General features: G+C 42.3%; 1 protein-coding gene across 10 annotated transcripts in view; it reads left to right on the forward strand.

Annotated features, from left to right (window-relative positions):
* The first annotated feature begins 297 nt into the window (after positions 1-297).
* slc2a10 (solute carrier family 2 member 10) overlaps positions 298-20,404 on the forward strand; it is a 35,404-nt gene continuing 15,297 nt past the window's right edge. The window contains exons 1-6 of one of the 10 annotated variants that reach the window (XM_069884172.1): positions 303-705; positions 6,295-6,365; positions 9,195-10,616; positions 14,467-14,589; positions 15,290-15,425; positions 16,655-16,710. In XM_069884172.1, the coding sequence (XP_069740273.1) occupies positions 6,362-6,365; positions 9,195-10,616; positions 14,467-14,589; positions 15,290-15,425; positions 16,655-16,710 (1,741 nt within the window). In that variant the 5' untranslated portion in view covers positions 303-705; positions 6,295-6,361. The other 9 variants (XM_069884171.1, XM_069884173.1, XM_069884174.1 and 6 more) reach the window with 9 other exon arrangements.

The raw sequence follows: 20,404 nt of genomic DNA on the forward strand, positions 1-20,404 counted from the left end.
GTGAGGCATTTCTCCACGTGACAATGCTGCTCTGATTTATTGTAACACCTCTGTTCCTGGGAATGCACTGGCAAAGTGGTATTTTGAAAGCCATTCGTAGTATTTATTGCTGAGAAGGAATTTAAAATACTGTATTTCAAAATCATTTTCATAAATAGGCCTCAGGGACTTTTTTTGTTGTGGGTTGAAATATAACGATGTGAATAAGTAAACAGTACTATCTATCACGTGCCTCATAAATATTAATGATATGCTATTGTTACCCACGGCACCTTTTGCTTTGTCCTGTATAATACCGAGTAATATCAATATTAAACTAGCCCGGGTAGTTTGCACAATAGGGGTACGGGAGGAAGTCGAATTCCTTTCCATTTTATAAAATACTCCATCCCGCTGAGATAAGAGGAGGGAAAATAAACTTCCTAATAATTGGATGGCACATGTACTCCAATCAGCGTTTAGAGAAGACAGGAACTTTTATATATCTACCTAAATGGAAATGCCTTTTGCCACATCTGTGACCTATTCAGCGATATGCAGGTGGCGCGTCTGTTTTTCTGCCATTTGAGACAACGCCTATCAATGTATCCGTGCACATAAATGTAAGCAGACAAGTGCAGTGAACATCTGACAAGGACGTAGAGACAGTAACGCCAAGACGAAAGGAAGGGAGGCAATCCACTTCTTTAACACCAGGAGCGAAACGTAAGGCTTTGACATTTATCTGTGCTCATGTTTCTTTTCCAAATTGGAAGGATTCTTGCCTTCACAACTAACCTCTTCGTTTGTCTTCAGTTCCACGTCATCAAGTAGACAAAAGCCATATTTCTTGCTCTCAGCTTTTACGAAATGAGAAAAGAGATAAGACTGGAAAGGGAATACGGTTTAAACGGGGCACAATCCATTGCATTCGGCTTAGTGGAAGAGCTTGATTTCTTTCCCAGGTAATTCCAAAGATCAAACGCAACTCCAATGTGGGATTTGTGAACATCCTAGTGAATGTTGGGCCTCTTGCAGATCATTAAGATGGATAAGTCCCTAGGGATTCTCCTACCTTGAGGAAGGGCTAAAGCCCGAAACGTTGGTTGTGATCTGTATCTTTGCCGTACACTGTTTCTCCAGCATTGAGTGTTTATTTCAATCACGGTGTCTGTAGCCTTTCGTGTTTCACTCGGGATCTATCGCAGTTCTTTGAGAGAACCAGAGAGAAGGATCTTTGTATCTCTGGAGAGTAGCCAATGTTATTCTTTTGTTTACTAAGGGCAGTGGTGATAATCCACCAATTTATAGGGCAGTCAGTGATATTACATTTACCACGTTCCCTTCCCACTTTAGTTTCCACAAAGGATCCTGACCCGAAACTTCGCCTGACCATTTCTCCTCACGGATACTGCCTAATCTTTTGAGACCCTCCATCTCTTTCTTTACCCTCCTCTTCTTACATCACCAACAGGTCTTATTTTGGGGATTAATATTTTTTTCTCCGGAATATTCATTTCAATGAGCTCAAATTTACGGCTCTGCTGTCCATATTGTTTATTAGATCAATAATATAAGTTCCAAAATGGAACTCAAGGTTCAGAAATATCAACCCCGATCGGTACCTGGGATACCAATGGGGCTGCACTCAGCGGAGTTTGGAAGAATGAAGGATGACCTCATGGAGACACAGGAGGGATAGGGTGAGTGAATGCCGTCAGGCTACAATTTTCTCCAAATGAAGAGCCAGAACTCGGAGCAAAACCTTGGGAAAGTTAATAGAGATTTTTTTTCTCTCTCTCTCTTTCTGGGGCTTTTGGGAGAACACTCAGAATCAGAATTTATAGTCATAAACATGACACGAAATTCGTTGAAGACACTGAAGACATTTCGAGAATCTGATGCAGAGGGGAAGAAGCTGCCCTTGTGCGGCTGAGTGCTCGTCTTCAGGCTCCTATACCTTTTTCCTAATGGCAGCTGAGTTAACAGGGCAAGACCTGGGTGGTGGTGGGGGTCTTTAAACATAGAGGCTGCTTTCTTCAGACACCACTGATGTCTGTGATGTCTCTGGCCAAGTTAAAAACCTTTTGGAGTTTTTTTCTTGTCCTGAGTGTTGGTCTCCAAACCTCACAGTGATGCCACCAGCCACGAAACGCCTGTCGAAAATTTCCAGAGTCTCCAAGATGAGATTAACAGGTTAAAAAAAAAAATTATAGGCATTTTGCTTTTCGTGACCTGCCGAGTTCCTCCAGCGCTTTAGTGAACGAGAGACTCGGAAGGAAATCGACTCGCTATTCTGGTACCGCGTCTGTTAGGATCTCGTCAGCAGGGTGAAGGGAGTGAGTGAATGTGTGTGTGTGTGTGTGTGTGTCCGTCCCTTCCTTCACTTTCTGATGTTCATTCATCCAGCAATTTGTAACTCTTCCTCGCCACTGTCTACTGACTGGACGCCGGTCAAGTTAAACCACAGATCAAGTTCGGCGCGAAAGCCAGATCATTCTCCTTACTGGACGGGATAGATTGAAATTTCCGCTTCAGGACTGTGCAACATTGGTTTAGTTCTGAGCTATCATTCTGGGAATTTGGTTATAAACTTCAGTAGTAAACAAGAAACGTCGTTACAGACATAAAGGGTGGCAGCTGCTGGAATCCAGAGTAAAATAAAACTGCTGGAGCATCTCAGTGGATCCGAGATAAAGACAGCTCAACCCATTAGCGGCATTTAATTTCCAGCTCACTTCAACCGAACAGATGGGGACGGGCGAGTTCTGGATACCCCCTCAGGAGCTCAAGCCGGCCTCTGTCGCTCTCTGGTGGCCACGGAATTTAGCTGCACAAACGACTTCTTGGGGGTGGGGGGGTGGGGAGGGAACTGTTCCTTCTTCCAGTTAAAAAAAGTACTTGCCACGTCGACTTGACGACGCTGGAAGGAGATTCCAAGGGGTTCAAATTCAGCGAAATGTAACGGTATCACTTTCCTGTTCTTCGCCGAAAGTAGACTCGCGGCGTTCTCTGCTTTAAACAGATGCATCATCAGATATAAAAGTTTATATTTTAATCCATAGAAGTAGATCGAAAGGGAAATAGTTCTTTGAAAGCGCCTTTGGGCCACGAAAGTTCAACCACAGATCAAGTTCGGCGCGAAAGCCAGATCATTCTCCTTACTGGACGGGATAGATTGAAATTTCCGCTTCAGGACTGTGCAACATTGGTTTAGTTCTGAGCTATCATTCTGGGAATTTGGTTATAAACTTCAGTAGTAAACAAGAAACGTCGTTACAGACATAAAGGGTGGCAGCTGCTGGAATCCAGAGTAAAATAAAACTGCTGGAGCATCTCAGTGGATCCGAGATAAAGACAGTCCTCATTTCGGGTCGGGACCCCTCTTTCGAACCGGAGCGAGGTTTCGATCCGAAATGTAGAACACGGCCGCACCGCGGAGGAAGAATGTTAAAGGTTCGACTTCCTACCTCTCTTGTTGTGTGCAATATATTTGTTGCACTGTTTTACTTCCCAGGAAAGAGCAAGGCCAGAATGCCATCTGGACGAATGCAGGGACCGGACAGACAAGATCAAACTTTCCGAATCGTTACATCGACCGGGAATAATCTGCTTTTATTCCCCGCAGTCACTTGCTGTTGTGTTTAGTATGTTTTGAACCGATGGATGGACATTTAACGAGAAACATGTTCGCAGGAGTATTGCACAAGTCAGACCACTTTAATCTTGTTTGACCTATTTTGCGACTCTCACCTTTGCTCATGTTACTATCCAACAATCTCTTATTTTATTCCGGTAAATTTTAATTTTAAATTTTATTTACCACACTGGAGAAGCTGATAGGACGAATTTTCACGAATATCTCTTGTACCTTAGCCCAGTGGCTTTCCTCGATCATCGACAGCCCAGGCTTGGTTTGATGTTGAAATCCGTCACCTCCACGGTGGCTCCAAGATAGAGCTTCAGGAACTATTTCTCTCAGCGTGACCCACTGTCAAGTTTTAGAATTGGATTTCCAGGTGCAAAAATGCAAAGTTACATTATTTTTGTACATGAATGCAGGGATGCAGTTTGGACGTGACAAGAAATGGGCTTGAAGATCACAATGTACAATTAAATCTAGTTTATATGATCTGGTTCACACTCCTACCGCATACTCACAACTCGGTGTCGAGACCCATTATTTATTTTGTTCACAAATATCCATAGGGCTCAGTACTGTCTGAAGCTAGGGCTGCATCTCTCATGAAGGAGATCCTTCTCTGACACTCAGTGCAGCCATTCCAAAGGCTTAGAGAGGTTGTGGAAGACAAAACAGCATAAAAGAAAGTGGATCATCTTTAGATAGAGATCTGGAGCAGGGATGAGAAGAGAGAAGATTGTGAAGCCACATCAAACAGCAGTGTGAGGATATATCAAAGATCAACACTAGGATTGATATATCCAGCATCTGAATGAAGTGCCTCAACAAATAATGAGTGACCTCACAGTTATGGTCAAGGTTAGTGAGTGTGCCATCTGACAAATGGTATAGCGCCACACCTTGTACACCCCAATTTCAAGTGATTAAGTATCCTATCTAACATAGTGCTGGTCATAAACTCCTTATTGTTTCAAACTATGTAGCCACATCTCACAATCATTTCACCATGACACCTTTGGTACAATAATCAGGGACTCCTCTGACACCACAAAAGGACTGTCTACACCATTGCAAAGTCTTTTTGTTTTTGCACTAAGGTAGCAGTAAGTATACAGTAAGACTCCTGTTATCTGGAATTCAAGCAACTGGCAGCCTCAAGGAACTAGCAAAAATTTGCGGAAACTAAATAGGTAAAAGTACAGAAGTATAAAATTGGTGCACCTTTGCCGTTACTTCGCTAATCACACAACAGGCACTCGCCAACTGCACAACAGGCAATCTCCAACCGGAAAGTTCATTTATCTGGCATCTACCTATCTCCATTGGTGCTGGATACCAGGGGTTTACTTTATTTTTATCGTCTATTTTTTTATTCAGTTATACCATTGTAGTCTTTTATTTAATGAAGCATGGCTGCAGCAAATAAAATAATGTTTTCTTTTGGTACATTGTACAATGTATATGATAACAATAAGCTCGATAAATGGGAATAAATCAGAATTGATGTCTAAATAAAATTTCTAAATAAATCAAACTTTACACTTGATTGTTCTGTGTATCTGCTTCTGGTTTCTGTGGAAACTGTACCCTTAGCATCCAGCAAAAGCAGGTGAGGTTGGAGACTTTCATGTTATGTGTACTGATCCCATTGCCAATAATTAAGTTTATGCATATCGCATTGCTTTAATACTTTGCTTTTTTTTGTTCTCAGTGGGTTTTAATGAAACACTGATTAATGAAAGCATGGGTTACTTTGGTGACAAATCTCTTTGATGTTCCTCAAGTGGTTTTTGAGTAGCCCCCTTTTCATCCTTTTTTTCCTAATGTAGAACAGCTGCTTGTAAAGGGCAATGTGTTAAGATAATGCAGATCAGTAAGGATTGTCTGAACATTGAATAGGACATTTCTGCATTGATTCCCAAAATTAAGAGGAACAGAGGAAGTAGGAACAGGAGTAGGCCAAAAATGGCCCATCAGGCCTGCTCCGCCATTCAATACGATCATGGCTGATCTAATTTATGACCTAACTCCACCTACCTGCCTTCTCCCCATATCCCCTAATTCCTCTATCATGTCAAAATTTATCTAATCGAATCTTAAATATGTTTAATGAAGGAGCCTCAACCACTTCCCTGGATAGAGAATTCCAAACATTCACTACTCTCTGGAAAAAACTATTTTTATTCATCTCTGTCCTAAATCAACTCCCCCGAATCTTGAGACTGTGTCCTCTCGTTTTAGTTTCCCCGGCCAGCTCAAAAAACCTTCCTACATCTATCCTATCCATACCCTTCATCATCCTATATGTTTCTATAAGATCTCCTCTCATTCTTCTGAACTCGAGCGAATACAATGTGAGACGATTTAATCTTTCATCATAAGTCAACCCCTTCGTCCCAGGGATCAACCTAGTAAACCTCCTCTGGACCGTCTCCAAAGCCAGTATATCCTTCCTCAAATATGGAGACCAGAACTGGACACAGGACTCCAGGTGCGGTCTCACCAGAACCTTATACAGTTGCAACATTACAACCTGAAACATTGTTCCTCTTTCCAAAAGATGCTGCCTGAACTGCTGAACATTTTTAGCGTTTGCGGTTTGTTTCAGATTTGTAGTATCAGCAGAGTTTTAATTTTTATGATTGATGTGCAAACCACTGATCTGTTTGCAGAGAAAGATCAGAGGCTGCTGGAGAGACCAAGCCACCAATACTTGTGCTGTGCTGTCCCTGTCGAGAGATGGGTAAGTGGAAAATCTTTCTGAGCTATTTCACTTTTAATTTTGTTGTGGTATATTTTGTGTGCATCCAACGATGGATCCATACTTTGTTTTCCTTGTAACTAAATGAAGAAGAACAGGTTTGATTCTCAAGAGTATCAGTGGGGTTATTTTTAGGCTTATTAGTGCTGCCATGCTTCTTTGGGTAATCACACGTTTTCCACAAGAAAGAATATAGATGATCCATCCAATTAAAGAAGCAGACCGAGTAAAATTAAGGAGAAATATGTGCATGTCATTTTTTTTTCAGACATGGCATATGAGATATTCATCAATACAAAAGAAAATATCACAAATGCCTGATGTTTCAGGTGATTAAAGCCTTTAATCACTCGATTCGAGTCTGCTTGTGATTATTGATTGTGTTACAATTTATTATCCTGAAAGATCAGGCACAACTTTACATGCTGCTGACCTGGATCCAAGGCTGGTATGGAGGGAGGAGACTAGGACTATCAACTTTTATTGGGAAACTTATGGGGAGGAGTCACAGGGTTGGAGGGGGCCCCCAGCCTGTACAGTTGAATGTAGTCCCACCTGAACTACCTTGTTCCACCACACACACTGTACCACCTTCCTCAGACTGACAATCTAACTCACCTCCACATAAGTGTCCCTCCTGGTCAGGCGCTCAGCGCACCTTCCTCATGCTGACGACCCGACTCACCTCCATGCAAGTGGTGGCAATGAAAAGAATGCGTGTACATGAGAGGCAATGCTAGTTCAGTGGGGGCAAACCTGTGGGGTGTCCAACAAAATCTCAGCACTTTCCCATGGGGCCCATCCGCCCAGTCTTATTTATTTGAAAATCTATGTATTTATTTATTTCTTCAACTTTTTTTAGCCAGTTGTTTGAGCTTCCGGTTGATTGAATTCTGGATAACAGGGATTCTACTATTTTTATACATTCTAACCCTAAGGTTTCTGGAACATTCAAACATACTGCTCCATATAAATACATATTTCTCAATTCTCTTGGGATTTGCTAATTAATAATTAACCCAATGGTTAATAGTCTTTTGCCACCTTACCAAATAAGGAGGTCGTTATCAGCTCGAGCTGATAATGAGAATGAAAGAAATGCCGTCAGTTTCTCTCTTCCAGTCAACATTTTAAAACTCACATTCTCAAGTGGAGCAAGAGAAGTTTTCATCGATGATCCCAGCACCAGCTCACCCCTTTTCCCAGATGATCCATGCTACAACTTGCTATCTTCCTGCTTCACCGGCGACTGCCTGTTGGAAAGGCCACACACACACTTATCTCTGTCAATATTGTGCAGCGCAGCCAGACTCCTAAAAGGGAGACAGGGAGCAGAACCTGAGCCATCCAGCTACTTGCTCGGGCTTGATGTCGGCCTAATTGATCAATGGTCCAGTTGAGCCCCAAGCTTCAGCATCTTGAATCCCTTTTACAGACCTCAAGACAAAACTGCCCAGAAGCCAGCAGGCAGAGCAGTCTTGATCTTGGGAAAAATTTAGCAAAGTTTAATTGGTTTAAGAATACACCATGCTGCTGGGAGAGTGACATAATCATACAGAACCCTTTAGTGGTGCAGGAATTCCACCTGAATATTAAAGGTGTGGATTTTTAAAGAATAGCAGTGCTACCAGAGCTGTTGTAATGGCAACACTGCCATTGGTGCAGACCCGTGGAGAGCAGAGAATGGAGTCGCAGCGCTCCCATGGAGTTTGACTGTCGTTATCCTCTGTACAGGCTTTAAATGGCCTGTTAATTGAGCCGACGGTGGTTTTATTTGAAAATGCTGCGACTGTGGGGTCAGGCCCAAGATGGTGGCACCTATGTTCGGCGGCAGCCACAAGGGGTTACAGACTCCAGGGAAGCAGAGAACAGGTGCTTATCACCAGAAACAGGGAGACCGCCCCTCCCCTCCCTTCGATGGAGAAGGAGAAGAAGAGGAGACGACCCACGCCAGGTGACCAGTTAGTGGTTCTTCAGCTAAAAATCACTCAACAGGCGGCGGAGCTGTGGGCGACTCGAGGTGAGGAACCCACGCAGGCTGCGGTCGAGGGATTCACACCAGGCTGTGGACTGCTGGGACCGGCTCACGATTGGTATTGGATCTGGGATGCAAGAGGGAGCTGAGGGAAGGATTCCTGATCATGTTGGAGGTTTGGATATGGAGCTCAAGCTGCTGATGGTTTGGACTGGATACTGTATGGCTTCAGGGGCTGCAGGAGCGCTGGAGGAGAATCAATGGACAAACGGTGACTCTGAGGAGACCTCTTTTCTTTTTCTTTATCTAACTGTAAGAGGCACTTCAGGCAATTTCTGCTGATGGTGAATCTGTCTGTCTTTTGGCAGGTGGAAAAAAATTTTGTGTAATATTGAGCCGTCTTTATTATATGACAATTTGAACCGTGATTCATGTTGGCTGTGGTGCTCATATGATGAACTTGTGCCTTTTCCCAGTGACATTCTCTTTGGACCTGAAAGCGGCCACAGTGGCACAGAAACCTATTGCTACCTAAAGGTTACCTAATGACTGCCCCAGTAATTAATTGTTCAGGAACAGCACAAGGAAGTCCTTGTGTACAGGGTCCTGGGGCTAAGTGGCCTTCACCTGCTCCTAATGTTCTTTGATCCACTTCAGTCTTTGCTTTTTGTCTGATTTTGAATGTGGCATTATTTACACAGGGGCTTTAATTGACGTAAAGCTGATGGAATGACTTATGAAACTTCTACTTTTGTTCAAGGTTTTCAGCAACAACTTTAGGGGGGGGGATGTGAGGGTGGACATATAGTAGAACGAGTTTTTGCTCTATTTTCCAGACCGATTTCCGCATGTCCTAACGCTGTCATCAGCTGTGGCTTTCCTTGGTGGACTGATTTTCGGATATGAATTGGGAATCATCTCTGGTGCTTTACTAGAGCTTCAGGAGGTCTTCAGCCTGAGCTGCCTGCAGCAAGAAGTCCTGGTCAGTGCTCTTCTGATTGGAGCTCTCTTTGGCTCATTGGTCGGAGGGATAGTTATTGATGAGTACGGACGGAAAAACTCAATCATTCTGAGTGTGGGATTGGTGTGCATTGGAAGCAGCATCCTCCTACTATCCTCCTCCTTCACACTGCTAGTGAGTGGTCGGGTAGTTGTTGGATTCGCCTTGTCCATTTCCTCTACAGCGTGCTGTATATTTGTTTCGGAGATGGTCTGGCCCCATCAAAGAGGGATGATGGTGTCACTTTATGAGGTAGGGATCACGATTGGTATCTTGAGTGCCTATTCACTAAATTACCTTTGGTCAGATGTGCGGAACGGATGGAAGTATATGCTTGGCTTGGCCATTTGCCCAGCAGTTCTACAGGGAATCTGCATCCTCTTCCTTCCCTCCGGCATCCAGAGGGTCAACAGCCAAGCTGATGATTCACAGAAAGTTCTGTTGCAGTTACAGAATGGGGAGCACGAGAGCCCTGACTCAGAGGACATTAAGTCAACTCAAAGATCCCAGCACCAGTACAGATTCCTTGATTTGTTTCGGGCCAGGGACAACATGAGAGCCAGATTGCTGGTAGGACTGGGTTTAGTGATCTTTCAGCAGCTGACTGGACAACCCAATGTGCTATACTACGCCTCAACCATTTTTAAATCAGTGGGATTTCAGAGCAAAGCTTCAGCAATCCTGGCCTCGATAGGATTGGGAATAGTCAAAGTCATTACAACTTTGGTCGCGATGGTATGTGCTGACAAAGTGGGGAGGCGAACACTGCTCCTTGGCGGTTGTTTAGTCATGTCCATATCAGTCACTGTGATTGCATTCACCAGCTGGAGCATTTCAATGGAACTCCATAGATCATGCAGAATCAAAACTCAGGCCAGTGAACCGCATGGCCTGGTAAACTCCAGTGGAGCTATCTCCAAGCTGATTATTTGGCAATCAAATCTAACCTTGACCAATGAGATATTACCGAACACGAGTCAAAATCCACCCTTATTTTCCTGGGACAAACAACGTCTAAGACTTGATGAGCAGAAGGGCAACAGTCTGGTCAGTGAGGAGACAATTCAGTTTCCCAGTCTTATGGACTTGCGTTCTCCAAGCACTTTGGATAAAGGACTTCAGTCCAAAAAAGGAAGGAGCCACGACATACAAATCTCAGGCAATGCTACGCAAACTTCTGAATATGTGGTTTTAAATTGGATTACACTGTTAAGCATGATGGCCTTTGTCAGCGCATATTCAATTGGATTTGGACCAAGTAAGTATGTTTCTATTTCTCCTCTCCTCCCCTCTCTGCCTTCCATAGGGACTGCTCTCTCTGTGACTCACTTGTGCATTCATCCCCCCCCCACCAATCCCCCCCCACCAATCCCCCCCCACCAATCCCCCCCCACCAATCCCCCCCCACCAATCCCCCCCCACCAATCCCCCCCACCAATCCCCCCCACCAATCCCCCCCACCAATCCCCCCCACCAACCCCCGGCACCTTCCCCTGTTGCCGCAGGAGGTACCACACTTGTGACCACACCTCCTCTTTCACTTCGGTCCAAGGCCCCAAAACAGGCCTTTCAAGTGAAGCAACACTTCACTTTGTGTATCCCCAGGACTGATTTACTGCATCTGCTGCTCCCTTTGTGGCCTTCTCTACATTGGAGAGACTGGGCGCAGACTGGGAGATCACTTTGCTGAGTACCTTCGCTCCATCACACTAGTGACAGAGACCTCCTAGTAAGCCAACTATTTCAGTTCTGTGTCACACTCCCCCACTGTCCCATCTGCAAATTGGAGCAACACTTGATCTTCTGTCTGGGCACTCTCCAGCCAGATGGCATTAACATCTTTTCCCTTTCTAATTCTCCTCCCTCCCTTCACCTAGCCATTCCTCCTGCCCTCGATCACAGCTGTCCCCTCCCTCCCCATCACCTCCTGCCTTTGTGACTGTTCCTCCCCCACCTACTTTTTTGTTTGGACGCCTGAGACATTTTTCCATACCATGATGAAGGGCTGAAACCTGAAATATTGGTTATACATTTTTACCTTTACTATATAAAGGACACTGCTTGACTTACAGATTTCAGTGGACGTCATGTTTCTATTTCTCACTTTTATGGTTAAGAGCCAATGTTCATAAGTTGCACTGCATAATTTGCTCAGTTACAAAGCGGGGGAGGGGGGTGGCTGGTGTACTTTGGCATGCATTAAACACATTTCCAGTCAATTTGCATATCATAAACCTGTCCAATGACTAGTGTGCTCAATGACTAGGCAACGACCAGGTTCTGTGGCAAAGAATTCCAAAGTTGTGTAACCTTCAAAACAAAGACATTTCTCCATGTCTTGGTCCTATGAGGCTGGCCATTTATCCTGAGACCAAGTGCTTCAGTTTTAGACATTCCAGCTAGAGGTAGCACTCTCTTGCTTTGACTCTGCCAAGCCTGTTTGGAATTTTATGTTTCAATACAATCGTATCTCAGTAAATTTAACAAATATTGGCTAACGTTAATCTCTCCACTCAGGTTATCCCAGAAATGGGTCTAGTGAATCAATGGTGCATGCTCTGTATTGTCTTGATTGGGTGTGGAGATTAAACGGTAGACACAACTAAACAGGAAAGTCTGCAGATTGTTGTGTAATATGCAAAAGTGCCGGAGAAACTCAGCAGGTCAAGCAGGCATCTGTAGGAAGCAAAGGGTAACTTTAAAAAAAAATTAAAAATTTTCACACTATGAACCATATTGACCAAAATACACATAAACATTTCCCTCTTGAATATACACAGTGTAATTTTCTCCCCTTTTCCCCCTCCCTTCCCTCCCTCCTTCCCACCCCCCTCCCCACCCCCTCCCCACCCACTCAACGTTCAACTTATATGATACATTAAACCCATTAAACAATGTCATTACACAATGAAAATAAACAAGAAAATTGTGTCATCTACTTTTACATACTGGGTCAGTTCATTTCATCTTCTCATTCTGTCATTTTAGGTGGTGGGGGTCCGCGGTAGGACTTCTCTGTTGTGTTCCATGTACGGTTCCCAAATTTGTTCGAATACTGTGATGTTATTTCTAAAATTATATGTTATTTTTTCCAATAGAATACATTTATTCATTTCCATGTACCATTGCTGTATTCTCAGGCTCTCTTCTAATTTCCAGGTTGACATCATACATTTTTTTGGCGACAGCTAAGGCTATCATAATAAACCTTTTTTGTGCTCCATCCAAATCGAGTCCATGTTCTTTACTTCTTATATTACTTAGAAGAAAGATGTCTGGAATTTTTGCTATGTTGCTTTTTGTGATTTTATTTAATACCCGATTTAGATCTTCCCAAAACTTTTCCACTTTTTCACATGCCCAAATTGCATGTACTGTTGTTCCCATTTCCTTCTTACAGCGAAAGCATCTATCTGATACTGTTGGGTCCCATTTATTTAACTTTTGGGGCTTGATGAAGGCCTGAAACGTTGGCTATCCTTTATTTCCTATAGATGCTGTGTGACCTGCTGAGTTTCATCAGCACTTTTGTGTATTGCCCTCCAGAATTATGTAACAGGATCCCTTAATGCCAAAGCAATGTTAACTGATGATGAACTCAAAGAAACTCGTCTAGTTATAGCACCGTTGATTTATAGGAGTGTATCTGAGATTGAGGAAATCTTTATTAATTTTTGAGGGGAGGGCTTTTCTTATTCAACCAGCCTTTATTGTTATTTTAATTGCTTTTCTTGCATGTCTTTAATGTCATTTCAGTGCATTTAAGAGTGAAATACATTGCCAATAAGGATGGCAGATTTCCCTTAATCATAGAAATGCAGAAGGTGCAATTGTACCCATCGAGTCCGTGTTGGATAAAATAAAATTACACAAGCTACTACCACCTTTCACCACTGCATCTATAGCCCTCCAAGTTACACCCTTTCAAGCACAATGTTTATGTATTCTGAGGTTAGTCTCTCAATCAGCAGGTCAGGAATTCCAGACGAATGCCAACCTCAGGGTGAAAAAATATTCCTCAGCTTCCTGTCTAATCCTTTGACCAACTACTGCATTTAATTGATATGCTCCCTATTTTGATTCCTCTGTTAAAGGGAATTGATTTCTCATTTACTCCTTCTTGGCATTTTATATACCTCCCCTCAATCTCTTCAAGTGCAACAAGCAGAGCTAATTTAATTATTCCTTATGATTAAAATAGCAAATTCTTCCTCTACTCCTCTTTAAGATATAAATCTCTTTTGTGTCCATCTGGTAGACCATAATCATGATTAAATTCCCAATCTGTAAGTTCAGACCCCTTTATTGGAAGTGAGGAACTTAAGTTAATTAAATGTATCTGGAATTTCGATGGAAAACAGGAATTCTCCCTCCACCTGTGCTTCATGAATTCTGTTTGTTATCTTTCCTGGGTATGGAACCTGAAGGTGTTTTGCGAAACACAAATTTTATGTGTGTTAATGTAGAAAATCAAAACCTAAAGTGCCAAGTGGAATTTATAAAAGTCACTGCTGGTCATTGCCAATTGATGGTGGAGAAAGGAAAAGGGCTGCAGACATAAGGGAAAGGGGCAGATAATCATAGAACTATAGGATATGACAGCACAGAAACAGGCCCTTCAGCCCTTCTAGTCTGTGCCAAATTATTATTCTGCCTAGTCCCACTGACCTGCACCCAGTCCATAGTCTTCCATAACCCTCCTGTCCATGTACCTGTCCAAATTTTTCTTAAATGTTAAAATTGCATCCGCATTTACCACTTCAGCTGGCAGCTCATTCCACACTCCACCACTCTCTGTGTGCAGAAGTTTCCCCTGATGTTTCCCCTAAATTTTTCACCATAGATAGGGCATCTGAGCTCCATTTGGTGCAAAACTCTGCAAATCACAACTTCCAAAGCAATAACAAAGATAAAATGCAAAGTTTTTCACAAATATAAATAGCTTTGCTTTGTCCATTTCAATCCACAAACTGCCTACAAATAAGTGGTTGAGGACTCTCTCTGCTGATCCATTGTTCCTTCATTGCCTAATCTAACAATCAATGACTCCTCAATCCATCATGTTGCAACAGTGCCAAAGTCTTAACAAAAATAACCTAATTTTTCAGTGACCTGGTTGGTTCTGAGTGAGATATTCCCTGCTGGAATAAGAGGTCGTGCATTTGCATTCTCCAATAGCTTCAACTGGATGGCAAACCTAATTGTCACAGTGACGTTCCTGGATGTTATTGGTGAGTGGTATTTGGATTGGGCCTTACTCTGTCAAAATGTCTCATAACAGAATAGATCAAAGAATCTCAACAATTGGACAACAAATCAGTAACATTTAGTACTTTTTTTTAAATTTAGAGGAACAGCCATTTCATATGGAGTTATGAAACTGAGCATATAATGAATCATTAGATATGAGTAAAACAGTGGTTTTAAACCTTTTTCTTCTCACTCACTTACTAATCACAGAACACCGATGGCATAGGGATTACTTAAGGTGGTATGTGAGTGGAAGGAAAAAGTTTGAAAACCACTGCTCTCGACTCACCTTCATTCCTGCCATTCCAGTCTATGCCAACAACTGTCTCTTCTCTTCTCTACATTTTGATGCATTGCCTGGTGTAAGTGGCACCAGCAAAGTAAAAGATGTTGGCATAAGTGGCCAGTTTATTAACTCTTTAAAACAATGTAGAGGAAAATTTGCTTGTGCCTGTGGGCTGGCTTGCTAAATCAGTGCCCCTTGATTACTACGTTTCAAAAACTATGAAGAATTTTCTCATGGTATAGAAATGTAGGTCTTTTAATGTAACTCCTTTCATGATTGCAGAAATTTTCTGTGTTTTACATCTGCTGAAAAACTTTCTATAATAATGTAATATAATTTTATACAATAGCAGAACATGCCAGTCTGCATTTGTTCCAATCTCTTCCTCTGTGCAGATACCATCGGACTCTTTGGGACTTTCCTGTTCTATGGATTGGTAGGATTTGCTTCAGTTGCTTTCATAAGTCTTTGTGTTCCGGAGACAAAGGGACAATCACTGGAAGAGATTGACAGACTGTTCTCTGCTAGAAGGTGAATTTGTTTTACATAGTTGTTTCTGCATTCATGCAGTGTGAGTGTGCTTTTAGCTAATTAAATTATATTGGTCATATCTAGCACTAAAAACACAAAATTGCTGGAGGAACTCAGCAGGTCTCACAGCAAAGAGAGACAGAGAAGAGAAAAGTAAACATAGAGAAAGATGGCTGGGAGTGGCTAACAGAAACCAGAAAACTCTATGTTAATGCCATCTGGTTGGAATATGAGGTGTTGTTCCTCGAATTTGCAGATAGTCTTATTCTGGCAGTGCATGAAACCATGGACGGACACAGAGAATGGGGCTGGGAATTGAAATGGGCGGCCACTGGGAAAACCCTGCTATTGCGGTGGACGAGCAAGGCGCTCAATGAAGCAATCTCCCAGTCTGCGTCCAATCCCTCCTATGTAGAGGAGACGACAATCGGAGCACCAGATTCAGTAGATGACCCCTGCAGATTCACAAGTGAACTGTTTCTTCACCTGGAAGGCCTGTTTGGGGCCCCAAATGGTGGTGAGGGATGAGGTATGGATGCAAGAGGAGCACTTCCAGCTGTCACAGGGGAAGGTGCTAAGAGGCGATTGGTGGGAAGGGAGGAGTGGACGAGGGAGTCATTGAAGGAGCATTTCCTGCAGAAGATGGAGAGGGGAGGAGAAGGGAAGATGTGCCTGGAGATGGGATCATGTAGTAGTTGACAGAAATGGCGGAGGATGATATGTACTTCGTACATTGAAGAAGGGCTCAGGGCCTTCTGTGTTGATGTAGGGATAGGAAGTTTTATTTGTGCTATGTTATCTGTTTATCTCTCATTGCTAAATTTCGGTCTCTCCTTCTATTCCGGTACAATTTTATTAAACGGTTACTTTAAGCTTACGTGAGATGAATTCTATGAAGAAATCAAAGTTCAAAGGTTCCTTTTTATTGACACACAATAATATATTGAAAATGTAACATACATGATATATGTTCAAACGGGATAAATGAGCCCATTCAGTGAGGCATTGGGCCCCAGGGTGGTCCCCATTGTACCATACCCCAATCTGAATGGAGGTTTTGGAGAGAAAGGGGAAAAAAGTTAGTTACACACCTTTGATGCTGCATTTTATTTTGCTGATGAGAGGTTTGATCCCAATCAGTTTCCGAATTGCTATGTTACGTGTTTTATTGGAGAAACGAGAGTAATAATTGCCACAATTGTCACAAAAATATTTTACTTGCTTTCTAGATTCTCAGAATTGAGGTGCTGCTCTCTGACTTCTGATGGAAGAAGAGCATCAGAAGGTCGATATCATCGAGCTGGCAACTTGTTCTTTTAAATTTCAGAGTTAACATTATTTGTTTACAGACCCAAATGGGGTAATAGCAAACTGAACAATTAGAGTCCTAAAAATATCGAACAGGCCTTTCAGCCCAACACATCCAAGTTGGCATTTTGGGCTGGTCCCATTCGCCTGCATTTGGTCCATATCCTTCTAAACCCTTTCCTATCCATGTGTGTGTTCTTTGGGCTAGAAAGCTGGAGCTGGATTTTAGACAGAGGGAATTTGTGGTGATTTAGGGAGCAGTTCTGATGGAGTGGGAAGGCTGGTGGACTGCTATAAGGTCAGGAAACTTGAAAGGTAGGGCTGTCACCCAACAGTGGCCTGATTTGCAGCTCGAAGACCTTTCAAGTGGGAGGCTTGCTCCACGAGGAGGTGGTCTAAAAGACCAGGCTCATTACACAGGAGAAGATGGCAGGTGGAAGTCCAGAAGAGGCTTGGGTGGTGTTGGAGTTGGTGGGATTGATTCTATTGCAGGCTTGGCAGTGAGGGGATGAATTTGGTCATGGTATCCAATGGTGATCAAGTGATTGCAGAATGTGATGGCCAAGGGTGGGACTGTATGGTGGAGCATTAGATCAAGTCAGGTCCAGGGTCTCTGATGAGGACCTGAGGTGGTTGAGAGGAGATTTTGCTGTTGTTAGCAGAGGGTGATGGCAGGGATGGAGGGGACTTCAGTTGTGGATGAACAAGAGTGATGTGATTTCTGGGTAGGACTTAGAACCTGGTGCAACCACTCTACTCCTCCTGGCTCAAATATATATTTTTTAATTTAGACATACAGCACGGTAACAGGCCATTTTAGCCCACGATCCCATGCGGCCCAATTTATACCAATTTATACACTTCCGGTATGTTTCGAATGGTTGAAGGAAACCAGAGCATCTCGGGAAAACCCACGCAGACACAAGGAGAATGTACAAACTCGTTACTGACAGCGCAGGATTCGAACCCTAGTCCCGATTGCTGGTGCCATAAAGGTGTTGTGCTAACCACTAAGCCAACCGTGCCTTATGTTATAGAAGCACAAACCTAGATGGGCAGAATTCTGTCAAGATTGTATGACAAATATTATAAATGTTAGATACAGTTTAGATCAATATAATTATTTACATCAATTATATTTAACACTGCAAAAACTACACAAAATGAAATTGGATTTATCAGATAAATGTTTTAGATGTGGTGAAGAAATAAGAACCTTTTTACACCCTACTTGGTCATGTTCTAAAGTTAGAACTTTTTGGATGGATTTAGAAAAATTTTTGGAACAGATTATTGTTATTGTTATTCTACAAAATCCAGTAAAATTTATCAAAATAGCTTTAGTGTTGGCAAGGAAGTGAATTGCAGTGACTTGGAAATCAGATGCATATTTAGATATGGAAAGATGGCATTCGGAAATTCAAAGTTGTATACCTTTGGAGAAAATTACATTTAATTTAAGAAACAAATATTCATCTTTCATACAAATTTTGAGCCCATATATGCAAAATTGAGGGATAAATAGGTAAAAATGTACTTCCAGCCTCTTAGGACCTGTAATAATCTTCTTCAATAAAGTTGTTTAATATAAATACTGTAAATCCCAGTGTGTGCGCCAACCTCTGTGCAATCCAGACCGATATCTTTTTTTATACCTTTTTCTTTATATAATTCTTTTATATATTATATCTATTTTTTATCATTACAACTTTTATAGTGGAAGGGGGTAGAGAGAGGGGAGGGTGGGTAAGGGGGAGGGGTTAATACCATGTAATCATTGCAATTTTAAATTTAACTAAGTATTGATTGTACAATATATAATTACATGGATGGAAATTTTTAAATAAAATATTCAAAAAAAGCACAAACCTCATCTATTCAGACCTTTCTTCCTCCTTTAAGCAGCCAAGTATCTTAAAACCTAGAAGATTCAGTTTCACATGGTCAATGCCAAATGAGTTTAAACAGAGGACAGCCTGCCTCATTGCAATACTTTAATGATCTATCTGCTTGCCATGCATGGATTGGCCACCTATCTCTCACTTTACCTCCACTTTAAATGGCATGGACAAGCTTGATCTGGATTTGCTGCTTGTTCCAGATTTGTTCTGATTTAATCTCTGACTCACTTTCCACCTTACTTGTTTTGGGAATTAAGATTCAGCTACCCGTGCGAGGGAAGACCTCAGTCCTGAAAACGTGCACAGAGCTTGTGCTCACATTTCAATGCTTGTAGGATTTGCCATCAGTCACGCAGTACACTGACGCACGGCTGGATTATGCTTTGATTCATTCAGAAAGTAGCGAAGAGAAGTGCATTCTGGATGAGAGATTGGGAAGAAGAGTCATCATGAGATAAGCATTTATTTCCCAAAGAATCATGAACAACAGTAGTACCGGCGCACTGGATTAACATTACTACTTAGTGCTCTGATATCAAACGAGAGTCTATAGGTAGGGGAAGCAAAGTTATTAAAGGCGATTAAATAATTTTTTTCCTCAGAAGATTTTTAAATAGGACTTGCAAATTAACTCACTGTGTTGTGATAACTGAAAAATACATTTATATCCCTTGCTGTGTTATTTTTATCCTAATGCTTTCTTTTTTATATTTTTTCACACTATGAACCATACTGACCAAAATACACACAAACATTTCCCTCTTGAATATACATAGTGTCATTTTCTCCCCTTTTCCCCCCCTCCCTTCCCTCCCTCCTTCACCACCCCCTCCCCACCCACTCAACGTTCAACCTATATGATACATTAAACCCATTAAACAATGAAAATAAACAAGAAATTTGTGTCTTCTACTTTTACACACTGGGTCAGTTCATTTCGTATCCTAATGCTTTCTTTACACAGCCTTAAGCTGCATCATTGCTCGACCTACACACATTTTCCAGGTCTTTCTCAAGGCCACTATGAACAGTGAACAAATAGCATGAGTAGATTGTCACTGGCTTGGCCTTCTTCATTATTAGAAAGCATGTGGGCCTCCACGTATGGTGACATCTCAGAATCAGACTTTATTGTCATGAACATGTCATGAAATTTGGCAGCATTCACAGTCCAAAAAATTATATCTGGGTGGCCAACCTTTTAATTTAGACATAACAGGCCATTTCAGCCCTCAAGTCCATGCCGCCCAATTATCCTACACCCCCTGGTTTGTACGCCATGAGGTGAGCTTCCCCGTCGCTCCGTGGTCTCCAATTTCTCCTGATATTCCAAGGTTGGTATACTCTGCTTTCTTCCCATTTTCCTCACCCTTCTTAATTTTGTGACTTCTTCTTTACTGCTGAATCTTTTTTTTCTTGGGGAATTTCACTTTTTCTATCTTTTGTTTCTAATTCTTTAGGGATCTCCAAATTCCTCCTACTAGTTGTCTGCCACCATTTGTGATCTCCTTGAGCACATACATCTTCTGACTGATGTAAGTGTTTGGGGGGGAGGGGGGCGCGGCGATGTGTGGAGAAGAGAGTAAGACAGCAGAAGGCATAGATAAAGTCGATGGAGGGGAGTTTGTTTTATGTGATGGCCTAAACGGTCTTCTTAACTTCCTGCAGTTTCTTGCTAGTTTGGCAGAGTAGTTTCCCATACCATTCAGATGCATTCAGATAGGATACTTTCTGTGGTCCACCTGTAGAAGTTGATTTCTGTTTAGGAGC

Source organism: Narcine bancroftii, chromosome 6 (assembly GCF_036971445.1).
Source record: "Narcine bancroftii isolate sNarBan1 chromosome 6, sNarBan1.hap1, whole genome shotgun sequence".
In the NCBI taxonomy this organism is placed as follows: Eukaryota; Metazoa; Chordata; class Chondrichthyes; order Torpediniformes; family Narcinidae; genus Narcine; species Narcine bancroftii.